Source organism: Salmo trutta, chromosome 3 (genome assembly GCF_901001165.1).
Source record: "Salmo trutta chromosome 3, fSalTru1.1, whole genome shotgun sequence".
Lineage (NCBI taxonomy): Eukaryota > Metazoa > Chordata > Actinopteri > Salmoniformes > Salmonidae > Salmo > Salmo trutta.
Window position 1 is genome coordinate 49751580 of NC_042959.1, and position 23844 is coordinate 49775423.

At 43.3% G+C, this 23844-nt stretch overlaps 1 protein-coding gene across 3 annotated transcripts in view; it reads right to left on the reverse strand.

Moving 5' to 3' along the window:
* LOC115177052 (mannosyl-oligosaccharide 1,2-alpha-mannosidase IC-like) overlaps nucleotides 1-23844 on the reverse strand; it is a 183083-nt gene that overhangs the window by 50967 nt on the left and 108272 nt on the right. For all 3 annotated transcript variants that reach the window (XM_029737517.1, XM_029737525.1, XM_029737535.1), the window contains exon 4: nucleotides 8190-8270. In XM_029737517.1, the coding sequence (XP_029593377.1) occupies nucleotides 8190-8270 (81 nt within the window). The remainder of the gene's footprint in view (nucleotides 1-8189; nucleotides 8271-23844) is intronic.

Sequence of the window (23844 nt, forward strand, 5' to 3'; positions counted from 1 at the left end):
GACACTCACAAGACTGGAGGCTGGGGGACCTATTCTCCTGTGACACCACTGACGTGGAGCCCCGACTGGCACAGGAAGAAACTGACACTAGGTCAGTGAACCAGGAGAGGTGGAGGAGACTCTTAATCAGCACCTGTCTACTTCAGGGGCATATGAATGCTCTTTCCCCTCTGTCCTCTGCCTTTCTATCTCTCTCTGTCTCCCTCTTGCTCTCTCTTGCTTTTTTTCATCTCTTTCTCTCTATATAATATCTCTCTCTCACACACTCTCTCTCTCCTGAACAAATGAATGTACTTCCCTCCCCACTTCCTGTCATGGCTGACACTGCCTCTCCTCCTGCTGCCTGCCTGCCTGTCCTCCACTCTGCCCACCTCAATTTTCACACAAGGTTGACTGAAATCTCTCCCTCCCGTTCACAGCCTACTCCTGCTAGAGCAGTGGTATTCAAAGTCGGGGTTGCGACCCCTAGTGGATTGCTGGAGGATTGCAGTGGAGTTGCCAACATATTAGTAACGTTTCAACTATCTACTAACCCCAACATTAGCTTTAACCGTAACCTTAACCTTAACCCTTATCCTAACCCTAAACTTAATTCATACCCTAGCCCTAACCTTAACCCTTACCCTAACCCTTATTCTAAACCTAACCTTAACAAGCAGTTGCTTAGCAACATATAGTTTGTTGATAGTATGACCATCTGTAGAGCATCTATCCTTTTGATACAAAAATCTGGACTATCCAAGTAAAGTCTGACCGATTATTTTATGGGACAATATAAAAAGATGATTTGAAAAATAACATTTTATTGAGTAAATGTATGTATCGGCTCTCTTAATAAAGGGATGAAAATTTCATGAATTGAAGGTTATTTGTTGATGTGAAAATCCAAATGTACAGATTTTAAGGTTGTGTCATTAGATTTGGGGTGGGGTGTGGTGAAAAAAATGTGATGCACAGAAATTCTGGCAAAATAAATGGGGTCCCCACCGAAAATGTTTGAACACCACGGTGCGAGTGCATGGGAAAAGAGCAATTCAGAATACTATCACACACACACACACACACACACACACACACACACACACACACACACAGATGCCTTCCATTTAACACAGCTTGGGGTTTCAGATGAAATCGCCATGTCCATGAAGAGGAGAGTAGTTGTACAGAGTTATCTAACTAACAGAATCTGCTGGCCAAAATGAATGGAATTTAGATGACTTCACCCTAGTCAAGTGACCGTGTACAGGTTACATCTTGAACAAGCAGTACAATAAACTTTACAGCTGCATGTCGTGGACGGATGTGTACGGTAAACTCAAAGGGTTCTTCGGGCTGTCGCTATAGGATAAAACGGTTCTACCTCGAACAAAAAGGGTTCTACCTGGAACAAAAAAGGGTTATTCAAAGGGTTCTCCTATGGCGACAGCCGAAGAATCTTTTAAGGTTGTAGATTGCACCTTTTTTCTAAGAGTGTACATCGGTATACGAACAGAACAACCTGAGTGAAAAAGAGCTTGAAGAATACAGCATATAACAGAAATCAACGATTCAGCATTGTGGTTAGAGCACTGACCAGAGAGAGCCCTTTATGCAAGGTACTTAACCTGGGGGCGGTGGTCTAACTGTAAGCCAAGGACCCCCATGGGTCTCTATCTGCCCAGCAACAGACACAATCATACCAACAGCATTATTAATGGTTAGGGTGTTACTCTGGCCTAATAAAAACACTTCTCACTTCTCCACCTCAATCCCACAAGGAGTCATCATTGTTCTCCAACATCAATTTACCATCAGGGGCTGCAGAATGTCCTCCAGTGAAACTGGTTCTGCTGTCCAATAATAAAGTCAGAAAAAAAAGAAACGTCCCTTTTTCAGGACCCTGTCTTTCAAAGATAATTCGTAAAAATCCAGAGAACTTCACAGATCTTCATTGTAAAAGGTTTAAACACTGTTTCCCGTACTTGTTCAATGAACCATAAACAATTAATTAACATGCACCTGTGGAACGGTCGTTAAGACACTAACAGCTTACAGACGGTAGGCAATTAAGGTCACAGTTATGACAACTTAGGACACTAAAGAGGCCTTTCTACTGACTCTGAAAAACACCAAAAGAAAGATGCCCAGGGTCCCTGCTCATCTGCGTGAACGTGCATTAGGCATGCTGCAAGGACGCATGAGGACTGCAGATGTGGCCAGGGCAATAAATTGCAATGTCCGTACTGTGAGACGCCTAAGACAGTGCTACAGGGAGACAGGACGGACAGCTGATCGTCCTCGCAGTGGCAGAACACGTGTAACAACACCTGCACAGGATCGGTACATCCGAACATCACACATGCGGGACAGGTACAGGATGGCAACAACAACTGCCCGAGTTACACCAGGAACGCACAATCCCTCCATCAGTGCTCAGACTGTCCGCAATAGGCTGAGAGATGCTGGACTGAGGGCTTGTAGGCCTGTTGTAAGGCAGGTCATCACCAGACATCACTGGCAACAACGTCGCCTATGGGCACAAACCCACCGTCGCTGGACCAGACAGGACTGACAAAAAGTGCTCTACACTGACGAGGCGGGTTTTTGTCTCACCAGGGGTGATGGTCAGATTCGCGTTTATCGTCGAAGGAATGAGCGTTACACCAAGGCCTGTACTCTGGAGCGGGTTTGGAGGTCGATTTGAAGGTGGAGGGTCCGTCATGGTCTGGGGCGGTGTCACAGCATCATCGGACTGAGCTTGTTGTCATTGCAGGCAATCTCAACGCTGTGCGTTACAGGGAAGACATCCTCCTCCCTCATGTGGTACCCTTCCTGCAGGCTCATCCTGACATGACCCTCCAGCATGACAATGCCACCAGCCATACTGCTCGTTCTGTACGTGATTTCCTGTAAGACAGGAATATCAGTGTTCTGCCATGGCCAGCGAACAGCCCGGATCTCAATCCCTTTGAGCACGTCTGGGACCTGTTGGATCGGAGGGTTTAGGGCTAGGGCCATTCCCCCCAGAAATGTCTAGGAACTTGCAGGTGCCTTGGTGGAAGAGTGGAGTAACATCTCACAGCAAGAACTGGCAAATCTGGTGCAGTCCATGAGGAGGAGATGCACTGCAGTACTTAATGCAGCTGGTGGCCACACCAGATACTGATTGTTACTTTTGATGTTGTCCCCCCCTTTGTTCAGGGACACATTATTCCATTTCTATTAGTCACATGTCTGTGGAACTTGTTCAGTTTGTCTCAGTTGTTGAATCTTGTTATGTTCATACAAATATTTACACATGTTAAGTTTGCTGAAAATAAACGCAGTTGACAGTGAGCAGATGTTTATTTTTTATGTACACACCAGGGTTTCCGTTAGGAAAATGTTGCAGCATACATTTGACCGGCAGCAATTTAATTTACTGGACATTTAAGAAATGTACTGGATCCTTTTGCATTGGTTGAATAACATGATTAGGATGTCAACCCACGGTTCTCAGAATGACAGAAATAAAATGATCTTAACAGAACGTGCAACTCGGATGCAACGGCGTGCGTCATTCTTACCGAATTCCGATGAGCAATTTGTAGACGTTAGAATACATAGGCGGAACGTCGATAAGGATAGGGGAAGCTAATCTTTCCCTGAAGTAAACTGAATTAAATTGCCAAAATTATATAGCCATATTAGCTTACTCCTGTCTATACAGAAATAAATCAAATCATTCAAAATAAGCTACTACACCAGAAAGCATGATTTGGCCACAGATGATCATTAGCTTCTTTAATAAAAAAATTGCATAGGGCATTCAATTTTGGAAGAGTGCGCGGCAAATACCAAATAGATGATTGTTGAGTTGCGACTGTCAGTGAAAAGCAGAGAGACCCAGGCAAGCATATCTCCAAAATTTAAAAATACAATTGTGGAAAAACTGTTTGTCTTTTAGTTTTAAAAAATCGGAACTTAATTGAGCCCACAAGCGGAGAAGATCGGCCATATCCCAGATGAGTGTGCACTTTCTTTATCATTGGGTCAGTGCCACTTTGTTTTTTTTCTAGGACAATAATTTTGTCCTCCAGGTTAGATGGAGGTCATATTGTATTTGTCTCTGCTTTCGTTGGACTAACATATGGATATTTTTATTGATCTGTTTGTCAGTGTGAGGAGAGTTGGCTACCCTGTAATTTCTGTCGTATTAAAAAGATTCTACTGTCTCCAGTCATAAAAAGTGTAAGAGAATTGCATAAAATGTGTTTGTAAAAGGCCAACATTTTCCTGGGCAAAGGACAAGAAATGTGGGCGATCTGATATAGCCTAGGCCTACTCTAAGCCACTCTGCGCTGCATTAAATAGTACTTTTTGAGAACAGTAATCGAGTTATATATGCGCTGCATTGAATAGTCTTTTTTGAGAACAGTGACTCGATCACTGTTCTCAAAAAAGACCATTCGATCACTGTTCTCAAAAAAAGACTATTCAATGCAGCGCATATATAACTCGATTACTGTTTTCAAAAAGTACTATTTAATGCAGCGCAGAGTGCATAGTGGCTTAGTAGCCTAAGTCTTGACTATCCGATCTAATAATCATATTAGGAATAGTAGGCTATCTTAGATGAGTCTGCAAATGCAAGGATGCGTGGAATGCTTTAATATAAAGATGCATTTTATGGTGAATATTAGCTTCCCCAAACTTGAAACCCACGCGGCGCCTATGTTAGAATAACTGCCCACATTTACTTTTCCTCAGCCAACAAGACAAGTAACGCACAGCAAAATCAATAGCCTATGTCAATCTACTATATCCCCCATTGTAGAAAGGTTTACCTATTCTATTGGTCAGATGTCATTCTGTGCTAGAAAGAATAGCCTATACCAAACAGATTCTGGGACAGTCGTGGGTCGATAGATTCCAAATTCATACAACCAGTATGCCTAGGCTACATTAAAAAAAACGTTAAAAAGCAATAAGGTTCATGCAACGGATCAGAAAGTTAAGCATAAAATGTTGATAAACAATTATTTCTTCAAATTATAAACGCAGCAATGCCGCTATGCGCTAATGTTCCTTCCATTATGCAATTAGCAGGAAAACACCATTGTGAGCGGTTTCATGTGACAGAGATGAAAATATCCGTTATAACTACTGGTTTCAATTGTATATGGAAGTCTTTATAAAACCACGTTTAGTTGGATTTTGGCTAGGCTACTTTGAAGCAAGGTAAGATATTCCTCATCATATATAGTAAAATGTTCAAGTTCCAAACAATTAGGTGTCTGTTGTCTCATTGCAAAGTGGTGTGTGACGTACTGAAGCCTGCCTAGTTGCCTATGCACTGAAATGGCGATTGGGAAGCCCGCTTCGATTACCAGTTGATAAATAAAAATAGTAGCTCTTTTTAATCGTGGCCATTGTTTCTTTCTTTTTTTTTTACACTCAATTGCCTTTAGAATTGTTGTGCAATGATTGTGTTTATTAAAGCGCATGTTTCACTCCAGTGGCAACAAACAGCTGTTTGAGCTGCAACAGCATCTCTCGTGCTACATCGACTGTTATTTCAATCAATGAATATGCTAAAACACACATTATTTGGCCAGCGGCAAGGGGGAGGGGAGGGTTGGCTATTACCAGGTTGGCAGCAGTGGAGGTCAGTGACGTTTAAGATGAGAGAGGACAGTTTTTTTTAATGGGCATGGCCTTATTTCTATTACAGCATATTAGGTGACTGTCATTCATATTCCATTCACCCAGTTCAATGTAACAGCGATAGGTTTAGGCTATTACATGATACTCAAAATGTCCCTATGCCCATCATGAGGTTGCAACAACCTAGCCTATGAATGAAAGTTTACAATGTAGGTGCACACAGGTCGAGAGAAAAATTTGAGGAGGCATGGACTGACAGTGACACATTCAATACCGCCTTGCACACTCTTGCCTGCATCTAGCTGATATAGGATGTAATCATTAGTCCAACAGTTGCAAACGATAGTTTCTATTGGACAAATGTAGGTATGTTTATATCCGTTTTGTTCCGTTTAAGAAACAGAATCGGTGGAATGAATACACCCCTGATCACACGTAAACACAGTTCACTTTCATAAAAGCCACGTTGTATTCCTTCTCACATCTATGCGCTCTCCTCCTCTCATCTTTTCCCTTCGTCGCTTGTGGATGTCAATGCACAACACATCAGCTGTATGTGACCAAGCGAAAAAACCTTTCCAAACAAAATAATATCATAACTGCTACACGCAGCCTACATCGTTGTCACCATATTAGCAAAAGTATTGTCATAATCAACATACCTAATAGAACTAACATGTTAGTAAACCTGCTACAATCATACAGTAACGTTACAGTGTACAGTCAGTAAGCAGTTTAGCACTTACACTGGCGGGCCCCGGTGGCAATACATTTGTAAAACCAAAAGCTTACCTTGACTTGGAGGAGTTCCAGTGTTGTGTTGGATAGTCATAGCCAGCTAGCTAACATAGCATCCCTCTGTTTGAGCAGGGTGTTTGAGTAGGCTAAACTAGCGAGCTGCATTTGCTAGCTTAGTAAGGGAAACTGGAAAAAAAAAGTATGAAATATCTCTCTCTGACTCTCTTGCGTCTCCTTCATTTTGGAATATATGTATTTGTTAAAAACTGTTAAGCTATTGTAATTCTCTCTCTTTGAGTCAACTACTCACCACATGTTATGCACTGCAGTGCTAGCTAGCTGTATCTTATGCTTTCAGTAGTGCATTCATTCTCTGATCCTTTGATTGGGTGGACAACATGTCAATTCATGCTGCAAGAGCTCTGATAGGGTGGAGGACGTCCTCCGGAAGTTGTCAAAATTACTGTGTAAGTCTATGGAAGGGGTGAGAACCATGAGCCTCCTAGGTTTTGTATTGAAGTCAATGTACCCAGAGGAGGGCGTAAGCTAGCTGTCCTACACCATGGTGCTACCCTACAGAGTGCTGTTGAGGCTACTGTAGACCTTCATTGCAAAATAGTATGTTTTAATCAAATATTTGGTGTCGTGATTATATGTAGTGTTGTTTTATCTAAAAAGGATAACTTTTTAAATGTAAAAAAAAATGTAACATCTGAAAATCACTGAGGAGGATGGTTCTCCCCGTCCTCCTCTGAGGAGCCTCCACTGATTGGCAGTTATCTTGTACAGTATGTCTTAATATGTACTTACAGCAGCGAGAAATGGCACAGAAAACAAACACAAATGCCAGTGTGATCTCCAATGCAGCTTGAGGAGTGACAGACTATGAGAAGGAATGTAAGGGCTGGATGTAAGGGCTGCCTATAGCAATTTTACTCATCTGATCGCATTTGCATTTCACAAGGTGAATTTAAAGTGCATGTGACAACGTCTAATCAGATTATATCCTCCTCATCTCCAAACACAAGAGAGAGAAATGAAGGAAGATATGAGGAAAGCTTCCAAGGAAAACAGACAATTTGTTTGCCAACTTTTTGATTAATTTGAACATTTACACTGTATGCCCTTTCAAAGAGCAATTTACTACAAGAAGTAAAACCATTAATAATTGCAATGGGTATAACCAATGATGACAGTTTTGTGTGAATTAATTTAAGCTTAAGCAACAGGCATCCACACCAAAAATCAAAACTGAGCTTAGTGCTATGTGGGCTGTATGGTGATATAATTTGACAATATTGATTTTACACACTGTTCTTTTCCACATATATTCATATTTCATGAACATTCCACCGAAGAGAAATGTTGTGCTTTCTCTCCCTGACTCACTCAGCCTCCAAATCAATGTCCATTAAGCCGACTCAAGTGCTCATATGTCATTGGATTTGTTTTCCATTAATTTGGCATCAGCATGGATTGTCCCCACTTCATCTGAGCAGCCTAGAGCATCATGTCATGTACCATGCTTGGGCAGATGCTATTTTCTATCGCATGCTTGACCTCCACTCTGTGCAGGGGATCACATGTGGGTGAGTGCAGATGTGTGCCTGCGCTGTATGTCTGTGACAGTCATGTGGTCACGCACACTGTCTACGTGATGAGATTTCCTGTTTCTGTGTGTGTGCGTGTGTGTGTGTTTTATGACTTTGCAACATTATTCCACACAACTCCTTCGTCATTCAAACCGCAGGGCCAAATCTCAATAAAGGAAGAGACATGTTGTTCCTGAATGGAGGGGTATAATAGACATTGATGAATCTTACCTCATCTCCCGTCAGGTAGTATGCAGAGAGCAGCCCACCGACGTAACGGATATTCACCTCGAAGAGAGAAGCTTCGCCGTTCTGTAAGAAAGAGATCACACGGTATCAGAGGTGGAGTACCCCCGTTCAGGACACAGCCCAATCTCATAAATGACAAGTCAAAATAACTCATATTTCTATCAACAGTCGCATGGCAACGCCAACCAATCAGTCGTGTGACGATATAGAGTTTAAAAACATAATCAATAATTAATAAACCTAAATATTTAATTGATCAACAATAATTAATGAGATTTTGATGTTTGCGCTCTTGAGCCATAGAAACACGCCAGAAATCCATATGTGAAGATCTCTTCACAGTGATAAAAGTGATACAAATGAATGGAAAACGTGTTGCCCATTGAAACAGTGGAGTTATGCATACTGTTATACAGTAGCAGTTAGCTAGAGAGTAGGCTTGTACCATCTTAGAACTAGTATTGCTTCCCATCCATAGCACTATAAGATTCCATTTATATACGTTAAATAAAGACTCTAGAAAGGAATATTTCAATAAAGCCAGGGAAGAGAGTCAAAGGCTTGCGATAATGTTCGCTGCATATTACTCACTCTTATGTCTAAGGATGTTTCGAACCACGGGAGACTGTCGATTCTCCTCTGGCAGCCTTAGAAAATATACACCATCTAGTTCACTGATTACTCTCCACTCTTAACTCTTTTTCGTGTTTTCTCATCACACCGCGGTCTTTCCTATTCTCTTTGTTGTGAGTTCCAGGATTTGAAAGTGGCGAAACGGTGCTAGGCTTTCCTTTTCCATCTCCTGTTATGTCTGGTTCAACACAACTATCCAGGACAGGATGGTGCAACTGGGTTAAGATTAAGCTGTCAGAATACACCATCTCAGAGTGCAATTAGTGCTCTGTCAAATCTATTATTATAGCTCCTGGAGCGATTTGCTGTTCGCCAACGTCAGACAGAGTTTATCAGTGCACTGGCTCCATATGTTATGGGAATTAAGTTAAGAGGTGTTAAGCACTAACACGTGTCCCTGAATGAGATGGCGGTATGTCACCATAATTACAGACACTCATTCCCGCCCGAGGTTGAGGTGACGATGGTGCTTATTGACTTGGAGACCCCTCAAGAAGGAAATTGCTATCTCAAGAAGCCACGATAAGGAAAGTGTAATTGGGTGCTACTGGAGAGGGTAATTACATCCAATCTAGAACCTGAGTAAAGATGTGGAGCGACTTTCTCTGGCATCATCCCAACTCTACCGTTTTCCACTATACGTTTGTACACACTGTATGAAACTCACAAAGTAAAGTCATGTACTTTTAAAACGTTTTCAAGAGATGAGTGTTACAGTTTGACATTCGACAAAGTTGTTAAATTCTAGTCTTACACTATGTAATTATTAGGTAATGACTACCGGGCTAATGTGCGACTGAGAAGTTTGCCACTTTTCTTTCAAGACAGTTTAACCAGTTAAATTCTGTAAGAGAAACTGCCAATCCTCTGCCATGGTGACCCAGCGGAGTCGTCTTGCCAACCCGTAGAGGAGTGGCCGTTCCATAATGGTGGTGATTAGGGACATACTTTTAATTTGTCACCAGTGATGGTGGCACTTTGGCAAGGACAGCCATAAGGTACAATGCGGGGAATGTAACGGTGACTACAGTTCAACTGATCTGACTCATGCTACCAAATACAAGCCTTGTAAATCACTCTTCAAACGTCTCATGAAAGTAAATTTAGTACGAGTGGCTTATTCCAGAGGCTTCGATGCTGATTGGTTCCATTGATAACAAAATTCTATTATACAAGCCTTTCAAAAACATTTCATTAAAATCAATTTTTGTGCTTAATTTGCTATTTGTTCTGCCAGATGTTTTCCAGTCATTTATTTCCCAATATTACACTGTTCATTTGCATCACAGGGAATTATTAGGTCTTGCATCTGCGTTCCAAGACCACACACTCTCCGCTGCAAACAATGCAGATTGCCTTGGGAAAGCTCAACGCTAAAACCCACGGTAACCACTTCAACTGAAAGAAATGGGATTAAATCTCAGCATCACACACATACAGTATTGTCATGGGAGAAACAATAAAAAACAAATAAATCCAAAGTCTCCCCAGAAGGCTTTTCACGGTAATATATAAAAAGCAATGTGTGCCCATCTAATTGCTCCACTTTTCCAGTGCTGTGCAGAGTGGAAAATAAAATCAGGTGAAGGAAGGAATAAAGGCAAGCCTGTTGTTCATCGTTCCCTGCCTTTCTCTCCTCCCTCTCCTCAGCAGTGCATCTAATTAGAAGACAACACAGGGCTGTCGGAGTTAACACACCAGCTCTAACTGCCTCGGTTTCTGCCCCCCAAAAGACCTTTCTGCTTTTGATCTTCTCTCTATTGTAAGAGCACCCCCACCTCCAGTACTGTACATACTGTATAGAAGGAGTAGCACTATTCAAATAAATGATTAGTCTGGGATAGGGCTGTGTCATAAAAATTTGGTTAATGTCATGCAAAAGACTGCCGGTCTCACGGTAACTGATCGTTAATTAACATAAACTTGTTTAGCATCTCCAGGCCTCCACACATACAAGCCGCTGATGCACGCGCCTTTATAATATCTACATTTTAAAAAAGTCCAATAAATCAATTGAATATACACCATCCCAATACATCCATTACTTATTTTAAGTAGGTCTAAAGAAACATTATGATATGAAGAAAATGTATTTCAGAAGAACATAATGTGAGTTGGCCTACTGTATGTTATCTGGCTATGTGCCATGTCATAGGCATGACATGTGTAAATATTTGTATGAACATAACAAGATTCAACAACTGAGACATAAATTGAACAAGTTCCACAGACATGTGACTAACAGAAATGGTATTATGTGTCCCTGAACAAAGGGGGGGTCGAAATCAAAAGTAGCAGTCAGTATCTGGTGTGGCTACCAGCTGCATTAAGTACTGCAGTGCATCTCCTCCTCATGGACTGCACCAGATTTGCCAGTTCTTGCTGTGAGATGTTACCCCTCTCTTCCACCAAGGCACCTGCAAGTTCCTAGACATTTCTGGGGGGATTGGCCCTAGCCCTCACCCTCCGATCCAACAGGTCCCAGAAGTGCTCAAAGGGATTGAGATCCGGGCTGTTCGCTGGCCATGACAGAACACTGACATTCCTGTCTTGCAGGAAATCACGCACAGAACGAGCAGTATGGCTGGTGGCATTGTCATGCTGGAGGGTCATGTCAGGATGAGCCTGCAGGAAGGGTACCACATGAGGGAGGAGGATGTCTTGCCTGTAACACTTAGCGTTGAGATTGCCTGCAATGACAACAAGCTCGGTCCGATGATGCTGTGACACACCGCCCCAGACCATGACGGACCCTCCACCTCCAAATCGATCCCACTCCTGAGTACAGGCTTCAGTGTAACGCTCATTCCTTTTACGATAAACCGTGAATCCGACCATCGCCCCTGGTGAGACAAAACGGCGACTCGTCAGTGTAGAGCCCTTTTTGTCAGTTCTGTCTGGTCCAGCGACGGTGGGTTTGTGCCCATAGGCGACGTTGTTGCCGGTGATGTCTGGTGAGGACCTGCCTTACAACAGGCCTACAAGCCAGCATCTCTCAGCCTATTGCAGACAGTCTGAGCACTGATGGAGGGATTGTGCGTTCATGGTGTAACTCGGGCAATTGTTGTTGCCATCCTGTGCCTGTCCCGCATGTGTGATGTTCGGATGTACCGATCCTGTGCAGGTGTTGTTACATGTGGTCTGCCACTGCGAGGACGATCAGCTGTCCGTCCTGTCTCCCTGTAGCGCTGTCTTAGGCGTCTCACAGTACGGACATTGCAATTTATTGCCCTGGCCACATCTGCAGTCCTCATGGCTCCTTGCAGCATGCCTAATGCACGTTCACGCAGATGAGCAGGGACCCTGGGCATATTTCTTTTGGTGTTTTTCAGAGTCAGTAGAAAGGCCTCTTTAGTGTCCTAAGTTGTCATAACTGTGACCTTAATTGCCTACCGTCTGTAAGCTGCTAGTGTCTTAACGACTGTTCCACAGGTGCATGTTAATTAATTGTTTATGGTTCATTGAACAAACATTGGAAACAGTGTTTAAACCGTTTTCAATGAAGATCTGTGAAGTTATTTGGATTTTTACAAATTATCTTTGAAAGACAGGGTCCTGAAAAAGGGACGTTTATATGGGATGCATGATGCGACTATAGGCCATTGACGATTTGAGAAAGTTCCTTGCCTCAGGCTGCACACACTGTTTTCTCATGAAGTGATCATATTTTCACCCATCAGACTATTCTCTACTAATATGTAAAATTAGTTTAGATGTAGAATTGCCCATTATCAAATAGGCAGGAACAGGGGCAAGATAAAGAAATATATGTCATCCGTATTCACTCGAATAGCGAATGGAGGCCACTTTCCTGCCGTTCTTTTCACTCATGTCGGGTAGGCTACTCGGGTTATTTCTCGGTGTGACAGGTGATCTTCAGCACAAACTCTGTATGTCATGAGCTCTCCAACCCTGTTCCTGCAGCTACCCAGTGCTTAATTTGGGAAACCAAGTGAAATCTGTTCCGGAACATTGATAGTAACTGTTGACAGCTCTCTGCACCTGGAGAATGGAATGAAGGAGAGACGGGAGGAGATGGAAATGCACAGTGGCAAGATATTCTGTAGCTGAAGGTAATGTGTCAGTCTATTAATATAAAAAATGCCCTATTACTTGGCTATTTAAAATCAAATACACATTTGTAGGCGAACTCTGAATTAGTTAAATTTAGGATAGACCAATTATATACCAAAGATATTGTTTTTTTTAATGTTTATCTGCCAAGAGGAATATGTGGTAGGCTATGTATTGTATAACGGCACAATCATTACTTTAATTACATTTTTTGTTCGGGTTCAGGCTTATAATAGGCCTATGCGTATGCATAATCTGTTTGTGTTTTGAATGAATCATCACTTTAGAAAGCACTGTCCATTTTGTTGTGTTAGGCTTTGAAACAACATCCACAATGGCCATGTTTTCCATTCAGTTTCAACCTGCTGTTGAACTTCTTTCTTCAAACTGATCAATCACAGTGAGGTGAGTTTTAAAAGCACGATACTGTTTTGATGAAAAGCGTTTGATGTGATTTCCGATGGCATTTGCATTGATATCAGAGTGGTTAGAGGGTCAACAGAGCCCTGAGTACCAGGCGATTAGGACCTGATAGTCGTTAGCCAGTACCAACGCATGTCCACAGTGCATAAGTGGAGATTACCGTGACTCAACGGTCACATAGGATTTTACTGTGGTCATGACTCATGACTGCCGGTGTGGCGGCCCTAATCTCGGATTGGTTTTATATGGTCATGTCGAGTAGGTCTGACTCTTTGTCCCTCACTGCACACTCCAAATGCAATTGGGTTATTTCATAAAGTAGCTGACCAATAATGTAGCTACACAACAGAACATGGATCCAATGTGGACTTACACTATCGTTCAAAAGTTTGGGGTCACTTAGAAATGTCCTTGCAGCTTCATTGAATAGTATCAGCAAAACACCAGTCTCAACGTCAACAGTGAAGAGGCGACTCCGGGATGCTGGCCTTCTAGGCAGAGGTCCTCTATCCAGTGTCTGTGTTCTTTTGCCCATCTTAATCTTTTCTTTTTATTGGGCCAGTCTGAGATATGGCTTTTTCTTTGCCACTTGGCATAGAAGACCAGCATCCTGGTGTCGCCCTTCACTGTTGACGTTGAGACTGGTGTTTTGTGGGTACTATTTAATGAAGCTGCCAGTTGAGGACTTGTGAGGCATCTGTTTCTCAAACTAGACACTCTAATGTACTTGTCCTCTTGCTCAGTTGTGCACCGGGGCCTCCCACTCCTCCTATTCTGGTTAGAGCCAGCTTGCACTGTTCTGTGAAGGGAGTAGAACACAGCGTTGTACAAGATCTTCAGCTTCTTGGCAATTTCTCGCATGAAATAGCCTTCATTTCTCAGAACAAGAATAGACTGACGAGTTTCAGAAGAAAGGTATTTGATTCTGGCCACTTTGAGCCTGTAATCGAACCCATAAATGCTGATGCTCCAGATACTCAACTAGTCTAAAGAAGGACAGTTGTATTGCTTCTTTAATCAGAAAAACAGTTTTCAGCTGTGCTAACATAACTGCAAAAGGTTTTTCCAATGATCAATTAGCCTTGTAAAATGCTAAACTTCGGTTAGCTAACACAACGTGCCATTGGAACACAGGAGTGATGGTTGCTGATAATGGGTCTCTGTACACCTATGTAGATATTCCATTAAAAAAAAATCTGCCGTTTCCAGCTACAATAGTCATTTACAACATTAGCAATGTCTACACTATTTCTGATCAAGTTGGTGTTATTTTAATGTGCTTTTCTTTCAAAAACAAGGACATTTCTAAGTGACCCCAAACTTTTGAACGGTAGTGTATGTGCTGTGTGTGTGTGTGTTGTCAATGCTACCAGATTGGCATAAAAAAAATGGTGCTATCTCCCACAGCTGTGCCAACATGCGTAAAAGGAGGTTATGAGAAAAACATTGCTGTTGTGCCTTGTTGCTGTTCTGCTTCAGTGTACAGTGTACAATGTTGTTGTCTGTGTTTGATGCTTGCTTTTCGGTTGGTGAGCATTCAACAAAGCATGGCACAGATTTTGATCACTCGCTCTGCCAAGATTAGACTGGGACATAAGCCTGATTGGCACTTCCACTGTGCTTTCGTGTGCCAGGGGGGGCAAATGAGACTGTTATCGAGGCCTGCAATGGACTGCTCAGGCACAAATATAACATTAATGGTATGATTTAATCCTAATCCGGGGCTATCAGAGCCATTGGGTACACAACACGCTGCACGTCCAGACTCTAGGATTCAAACCGGTGGCAAAATCAGCACTCGGAAACCAAGCAAACAGATTCAGTTTTGTGGGAAGCTGAACAGACAAGCTAGTATTTAAATAAGCAATAGGGGAGTAGATCACGCCTAAATCAATGTTGGTGTTAAACCAACAGAGCTGTGATTTAACTCAACTTCCCTAATTAGCACGGATTGATTATGAAAGGGACCAATTAGGTGGTGCCACTCAGGTACTCTTTCATCCACACACTGGGAGCTGTGATTCTGCTAATACCGTTGCTGTGAACAGAAGTTCCTCAGAACTCCTTCCTTTCCTGTCACCAACAGGATGTAAAGCCAGGGCTGTTTTTGAAAATGTACAGTAATTATGGGCTTGTTTAGCATCAAGCCCATAATTAGGCTGTCCTAGACACCGGAGCTGTAATGACTGCTAACCTCTGGACCATGCTAACCAACACGGCCTGGGGAAGGAGACCTGAGGCTAATTTCTCACTACTAAAAGGGACACTTACAGTAAGTCATGTTGGGCCTTTACATGTTGTGACAGTGGTGACATCGTCATTAATTCAAAGATTGGTGGATTAGTAGATGACATTACTGATTAGCTGACTAGTTAGTTGACATTGAGATAGATTGGTTTAAAGACCAATAGAGTCTGAGCAAAGCATGAGGTAACTTAATTTAATTTAAGCACCTTTGCGCATTTACTGTATAATCATTGAAATTGTTATATAACGGCTGCTAAAAGAGGCTTCTCGAACCGAGTTAATAGAGATCAAAACAGAGTATGCGGTCCATCATTATTAGTAGGCTATGTTCCCAGTAGTGCATTATTCTAATAGGCATCAGTGGAGTGCAGCTTTTTTAAACTGGAGCTGAGACACAACAAAAACACAACATAAAGGTCTTGGGTTGTTATGGGTGGGAGGACACTTAACTTTTTCTCTAGTCATCAAAACAACACAGGTCAGGAGTTCATGACCTTCCTGTTTAGTCTAGATGTGTTTTATCTTTTATGTAAATACTGCCAGCAATTAGACTGTTAGCGGTGGAGTAGATGTGATAGATCAGGTACATTGAATTCAATGCAACACAATCACTGTAACGTTTGTCGTCGGGAGACGAGGAAGCGGACCAAAACGCAGCTGGGAGCGAATACATGTTTATTTAACACACTAGAATTAAACATGTACACAAAATCAAGGAAAAACTGCCAATACGTTACGTGCTCAAATAACAGAGGCAACAACCCACCAACATCGTGGGGGAAAAGGAACTTAAATGTGATTCCCAATCAGACTTCACAAGCGACAGCTGTCTGATTGGGAAATCACCCCCGAGCCCAACATAGAAATAAAACACAAAGGCTATAACCAAAACATAGAAAATAAAGCATAGAAATGCCACACCCTGACCAAAATAGCAGAGTTCACCTGGTCAGGGCGTGACAGTACCCCCCCTCCAACGGTGCGTACACCCGGCGCACCAAACTAAAGTCTATTAGGGGGGGACCCGGGTGGGCGCCTCACCCTCGGTGGAGGCTCTGGCCCCGGGCGTGTTTCTCCCCCTGCCTCTACCCTAGCCCTACCCCTCTGGCCCGGACTGGACCACTGTGGAGCGGCATGCTCCGGCTCCGGAGCGGAGCCGTCGACCGGAACAGGATTGGGCACCGGTGGACCAGACACGGGCCGTGCCGGACTGTGGACACGCACCGTGGGCTTGGTGCGGGGAACAGGGACGGGCCGGACAGGACTGGGGACACGCACCACTAACCTGGTGCGGGGAGCAGGGATGGGCCGGGCCGGACTGGGGACACGCACCACTAACCTGGTGCGGGGAGCAGGGACGGGCCGGGCCGGACTGGGGACACGCACCACTAACCAGATGCGGGGAGCAGGGACGGGCCGGACCGGACTGGGGACACGCACCACTGACTTGGTGCGGGGAGCAGGGACGGGCCGGACAGGACTGGGGACACGCACCACTAACCTGGTGCGGGGAGCAGGGACGGGCCGGACAGGACTGGGGACACGCACCACTAACCTGGTGCGGGGAGCAGGGACGGGCCGGACAGGACTGGGGACACGCACCACTAACCTGGTGCGGGGAGCAGGGACGGGCCAGACAGGACTGTGAACACGTACTGGTGACCTGAAGCGTGGAGCCGGTTTAGCCACTCGTCCTGGCTGGATGCCCATCCTAGCACGGCATGTGCTGGGCATGTCCACCGGACGCACTGGGCTGTGCGGGCGCACTGGCGACACAGCGCGCAACTCTGCATACCATGGCTTGGTGCGGGGAGCAGGGACGGGCCGGACAGGACTGGGGACACGCACCGTGGGCTTGGTGCGGGGAACAGGAACGGGCCAGAGAGTACTGTGAACACGCACTGGTGACCTGAAGCGTGGAGCCGGTTTAGCCACTCGTCCTGGCTGGATGCCCATCCTAGCACGGCATGTGCTGGGCATGTCCACCGGACGCACCGGGCTGTGCGGGCGCACTGGCGACACAGCGCGCAACTCAGCATACCATGGCTCCTCCTCCAGATCTTCCCTCTGCAGGTCCTCAATCAAACGCCTCATCTCCTTCTCTTCCTCCGCCGTCATCCCCCACGAGAGCAGTGGTCTGGGCTCTTCCTCTGCCCTTCCGGACCACCCCATTAGCCCCCCCCCAAAATTTTCTTGGGGCTGTTTTCCGGGCCTCCTCGACCGCCGCCTGCGACTCCGTCTACCGGCTGGCTTTTCCTCCTCGACCTGGGAGTCCGTCCGCCAGGGTCCTTTCCCCGACATGATCTCCTCCCAGGTCCAGAACTCCTTTCCCTCGCGAGCCCATCTCTCGCGCTCCTTTTCCTCCCGCTGCTTGGTCCTGGTTCGGTGGGTTGTTCTGTAACGTTTGTCGTCGGGAGACGAGGAAGCGGACCAAAACGCAGCTGGGAGCGAATACATGTTTATTTAACACACTAGAATTAAACATGTACACAAAATCAAGGAAAAACTGCCAATACGTTACGTGCTCAAATAACAGAGGCAACAACCCACCAACATCGTGGGGGAAAAGGAACTTAAATGTGATTCCCAATCAGACTTCACAAGCGACAGCTGTCTGATTGGGAAATCACCCCCGAGCCCAACATAGAAATAAAACACAAAGGCTATAACCAAAACATAGAAAATAAAGCATAGAAATGCCACACCCTGACCAAAATAGCAGAGTTCACCTGGTCAGGGCGTGACAATCACTCTGCTACCAGAGTTCTATTCTCTCCATGATTGAGGGGGCAGTAAAGAAGGCGCCACGACAAATCACTAATGTCTTACAGGCCAATACATTACATACTTTATGAAAGTTCTGATTTCTGAACTCATCAGGGAAGGTACAGAAAACAATCTATCCCATATCGTATCCAACATGCATCTCTCTCTCTCTCTCTCGCTCTCTCTCTCTCTCTCTCTCTCTCTCTCTCTCCTAGCACAATCAGACACACACCAACACATACACTGTCTTGTACCACATCTTCACTGAATACATTATGGCAAAGTAAGAGACTGGCTAATAATAAATTAATGTCACTAGGGTGATGACAGCCCCTCGCCTTCCTCTATCACTCACAATCCCTCCATCTCTCCCATTGTCTGGGGAGTAGAAGGCATCGGAGGGGGGGGGGGGGAGGTGAGTTATTGAGAAAAGAAGGTTTGGCGAATGCACCTCAAAGCTGTTCTCTCTGAGTGTACACACAAAGGCACTCAGACACAAATACACACACAAACAAGAACACGACAGTAGACATGTGTCTCCAGGAGTTCACAGGCAGGGAGAACGCTCTCATAATGCAGGTCTCTCATGGGACACTCCTCCACTCTCTCTCTCTCTCTCTCTCTCTCTGTGTCTCTCATTCCATCTCTCCCTCCTTGTTCAGTCCATTTTTTCCTGTGTGTGTGTGCCAATGGTACATCAGATCAATGTTTTCGTCCAAATCTCGAAATGGATTCCCGAGCCCTGTCACTATGCTGGCTGAAAGGCAAAAATACCATTCTGTAGTTGGGATTCAAATCTTATCATTCCTCTAATCTGATGTTCAGATGAAAATCCCATAAACACATCTGTGCAGAGTATATAAGGAAAACATTGTTTGCCATCCATCACAATTAATATCTGATCACCAACCTAATGGCATGGAGCCAGTGCCAACCTCTGCCTACCTATGTCAAGAGCTAAGGCTAGAGAGGGAATTCAAATGTCACTGGTGTTACAGTAAATAACAGTACATAGTATCTGTAATAAACCACCCACACATTGTTTTCCTCCAGCAAAGATAGGATGTCAGCAGGATGTCTTGACCTCATGGCTGGGGCGTGGCATCTTCAGTCAAGCAGCCCCTCATATGATACATGCCCTCAGGTTTCAGTAGCCCTAATGACTGGAGCCCTGTGGAGCCACGTTTACAGTGGACATGAGGCCAGATCAGGTCAGCCAACAGGCCTACTGAGGTAAACAACAAGAGCCTGATCCAGATCGGCTCCTAGAGCCTAGAAAGCTGCAAGGTCTACTAAGTTTGCACAGTGAGCTTCCAGAAATCAGATAGCAAACGCCAACCTACTTAAACCAACTGATAAACAAGGAAGGAAAAACAAGTTCGTACCCAAGGGTGGTCTTCCAGTTTAGAACAGCCAGGAGTCGCAGATGAAACGAATACAACCTACCTGTCTTTGGAGCAACAATTCATGTTCTGGCAGAGTAAGTACAGTAGGTGATTGCTCGGGAAGATGAGAAAGAGACAAGAAACATTTTGATCTGTTACCCAGCATTGTTAAGAACAAAAAGCTCAAAAAGGTTTATCAAAGCATACCATGGAATGATCACATCTTACTTTATAAGCTACACATTATTAATCTGCATATGAGCTGTTTATCATATCTAGGCACTTACTGATTGCCAGAGACGCATTATGCAAATGTCAACTGGTGAACTGAGTCATCTCACACTGAAGCTTTTTTAATTGAAGTAACATGTAATTTCTCACAATTAAGGCATAGCTTTTTTGTGAATAGGGGTTCAATAAGGGCACTACAATATATCAATCAGTATGTAATAAATCAGGCTAATTTCTGGGGGTTTGATAAAGTGAATCCCTGCTCTCTCGGCTGACGGTGACTCTATTTTCAGATGAAAGTTTCAGGCCAGTTATACAACTTTACTGCACAGTTTAGGCCTGAGGTTCCAAGATTCCTCTGAAGGTGAATAGAACAGCAATACTCTTCTTCCATCATCGGCCCCACAGCAATTGCCAACATTTTCGGCATTTTCTAACAAAAGTCAAAATATTTGTCAACTACCTTTGAAGAAATCAATGTCTGCTTTTCTGGTCTGATAATCAGATAATGTTATTTTGATCTTTTCTGCATGACTGGATTTCATTAACCCTCTCGTAACCGTAAGCTGACCTCTGGGGACATTATGAATGATATAACGCAAGTAAGAATGGTGCACTGTGGGTTTCAATTCATAATAGATACCCCCTTTCCATCTTAATAGAGACACATGTACAGTACCAGTCAACATTTTAGAACACCTACTCATTCAAGGGTTTTTCTTAATTTGACTATTTTCTACATTGTAGAATAATAGTGGAGACATCAAATCTATGAAATAACACACATGGAATCATGTAGTAACCAAAAAAGTGTTAAACAAATCAAAATGTATTTTTATATTTGAGATTCTTCAAAGTAGCCACGATTTGACTTGGATGACAGCTTTGCACACCCTTGACATTCTCTCAACCAACTTCATGAGGTAGTCACCCGAAATGCATTTAAATTAACAGGTGTGCCTTGTTAAAAGTTAATTTGTGGAATTTCTTTCCTTCCTAACTAATGTGTTTGAGCCAATCAGTTGTGTTGTGACAAGGTAGGGGTAGTATACAGAAGATAGCCCTATTTGGTTAAAGACCAAGTCCATATTATGGCAAGAACAGCTCAAATAAGCAAAAAGAAACAGTCCATTATTACTTTAAGACATGAAGGTCAGTCAATACTAGAGGTCGACCGATTATGATTTTTCCAACGCCGATACCGATTATTGGGGGCCGAAAAAAGCCGATACCGATTAATCGGACAATTTATATATATATTTGTAATAATGACAATTACAACAATACTGAATGAACGAACTTAATATAATACATAAATAAAATCTATTTTGTCTCAAATAAAGAAACAACAAAAATGCTCAATTTGTTTTAAATAATGCAAAAACACAGTGTTGGAGAAGAAAGTAAAAGTGCAATATGTACCATGTAAAAAAGTTTAAGTTCCTTGCTCAGAACATATGAAAGCTGGTGGTTCAGTATTCCCACTTCTTCAATATTCCCAGTTAAGAAATTTTAAGAAGAATTATGATGTGTCAACTATTTCTCTCTATACCATTTGTATTTCATATACCTTTGACTATTGGATGTTCTAATAGGCACGTTAGTATTGCCAGCCTAATCTCAGGAGTTGATAGGCTTGAAGTCATAAACAGCGCTGTGATTCAAGCATCGCTAAGAGCTGCTGGCAAACGTAGTAAAGTTTGAATGAATGCTTACGAGCCCACTGCTGTCTACCACCGCTCAGTCAGACTGCTCTATCAAATATCAAATCATAGACTTAATTATAATATAATAAACACAGAAATACGAGCCTTTTGTCATTAATATGGTCAAATCTGGAAACTATCATTTCGAAAACAAAACGTTTATTCTTTCTGTGAAATACGGAACTGTTCCGTATTTTTTCGAAACGGGTGGCAACCCTAAGTCTAAATACTGCTGTTACATTGCACAACCTTCAATGTTATGTCATAATTATGTACAATTCTGGCAAATTAGTTCGCAACGAGCCAGGCGGCCCAAACTGTTGCATATACCCTGACTCTGCTTGCAATGAACGCAAGAGAAGTGACACAATTTCCCTAGTTAAAATCACCTGCTAACAATAATTTCTTTCAACTAAATATGCAGGTTTAAAAATATATACTTCTGTGTATTGATTTTAAGAAAGGCATTGATGTTTATGGTTAGATGCATTCGTGCAACGATTGTGCTATTTTAGCAAATGCACTTTTGTTAAATCATCAACCGTTTGGCGAAGTAGGCTGTGATTTGATTATAAATTAACAGGCACCGCATTACCGCATTGATTATATGCAACGCAGGACAAGCTAGTTAACCTAGTAATATGATATAGTGATTATGTGAAGATTGATTTTCTTTTATAAGAAAAGTTTAATGCTAGCTTGCAACTTTACTTTGGCTCCTTGCTGCACTCGCGTAACAGGTGATCAGCCTGCCACGCAGTTTCCTCATGGAATGCAATGTAATTAGCCATAATCGGCGCCCAAAAATGGCGATTACCGATTGTTATGAAAACTTGAAATTGGCCCTAATTAATCGGCCATGCCGATTAATTGGTCGACCTCTAGTCAATATGGAAAATTTCAAGAACTTTGAAAGTTTCTACGAGTGCAGTCGCAAAAACTATCAAGCGTTATGACGAAACTGGCTCTCATGAGGACCACCACAGGAAAGGAATACCCAGAGTTACCACTGCTGCAGAGGATGAGTTCATTAGAGTTACTAGCCTCAGAAATTGCAGCCCAAATAAATGCTTCACAGAGTTCAAGATACAGACACATCTCAACTTTAACTGTTCAGAGAAGACTGTGTGAAATCAGGCCTTCATGGTCGAACTGCTGCAAAGAAACCACTACCAAAGGACACCAATAAGAAGAAAATACTTTCTTGGGCCAAGAAACATGAGCATTGGACATTAGACCGGTGGAAATCTGTCCTTTGGTCCAAATTTGAGATTTTTGGTTCAAACCGCTGTATCTTTGTGATACGCAGCGCAGGTGAACGGATGATCTCCGCATGTTTGGTTCCCACCGTGAAGCATGGAGGAGGAAGTGTGATGGTATGGGGGTCCTTTGATAGTGACACTTTTGGTGATTTATTTAGAATTCAAGGCACACTTAACCAGCATGGCTACCACAGCATTCTGCAGTGATACACCATCCCATCTTGTTTGCACTTAGTGGGAATGTCATTTGTTTTTCAACAGGACAATGACCCAACACACCTCCAGGCTGTGTAAGGGCTATTTGACCAATGAAGGAGAGTGATTGAGTGCTGCATCAGATGACCTGGCCTCCACAATCACTCGACCTCAACCCAATTGAGATGGTTTGGGATGAGTTGGATCACAGAGTGAAGGAAAAGCAGCCAACAAGTGCTCAGCATATGTGGGAACTCCTTCAAGACTTTTGGAAACGCATTACTGGTGAAGCTGGTTGAGAGAATGCCAAGAGTGTGCAAAGCTGTCATCAAGGCAGAGGGTGGCTACTTTGAAGAATCTAAAATCTAAAATATATTTTGGTTTGTTTAACACTTTTTTGGTTAGTACATGATTCCATGTGTTATTTCTTAGTTTTGATGTCTTCACTATTATTCTACAATGTAGAAAATAGTAAAAATAAAGAAAAACCCTTGAATGAGTAGGTGAGTCCAACATTTTGACTGGTACTGTAGAAGAACCATTAGCAAAAACACAGTAACACATCTAACCTGGTGTGTTTAGGGCAACCAACCAAGCAGGATGGGTCCCTGAAGTGCTTTGCCTGGTCCCGTTACACATTCATCTCTTGGCCAAATCAGGGAGCACATTAAGTGATCTCACACATCACACGTCACTCGCTTGACCTTTCAGTGTG